Genomic DNA, 295 nt, shown 5'->3' with positions numbered 1-295 from the left:
GCCGGGCGACACCACCTCCATCGGGCCCGACCACTGTTCCGAGTACAGCTGCCAGGCCAGCAGCAAGTACAGCAAGCAGGTAAAAGCACTGCGCCCTGCGTCGCCGCGGTCCGCGCACCCCCCGCGTAGCCCCCGACGTCCCACACCGGCACTAGCAGGCACGACCGTCAGGTTCAATGACCCGTTCAGCCTGGTATCCCCGCCCCCACCCCCGCAGGCAGTCAGGTTCTTGAACCAACACACAGCACGCAGGAAGGAGAGTCAGAGATCTTTATTACTATCGTTTTTATCATTC

The 295-nt window shown here is 62.0% G+C and overlaps 1 protein-coding gene across 1 annotated transcript in view; it reads left to right on the top strand.

Moving 5' to 3' along the window:
* LOC104628018 (protocadherin-7-like) overlaps nt 1-193 on the top strand; it is a gene marked incomplete at both ends in the record, with an annotated part of 2338 nt that extends 2145 nt beyond the window's left edge. The window contains 1 exon segment of the mRNA XM_010296450.1: nt 3-193. Within this exon segment, the coding sequence (XP_010294752.1) occupies nt 3-193 (191 nt within the window).
* Nucleotides 194-295: the final 102 nt, after the last annotated feature.

The sequence above is a fragment of the Phaethon lepturus genome, unplaced genomic scaffold (assembly GCF_000687285.1).
Source record: "Phaethon lepturus isolate BGI_N335 unplaced genomic scaffold, ASM68728v1 scaffold30460, whole genome shotgun sequence".
Taxonomy (NCBI): Eukaryota; Metazoa; Chordata; class Aves; order Phaethontiformes; family Phaethontidae; genus Phaethon; species Phaethon lepturus.
Note: the sequence above shows the minus strand (reverse complement) of the source record. Positions and strands in the feature narration are given on the sequence as shown.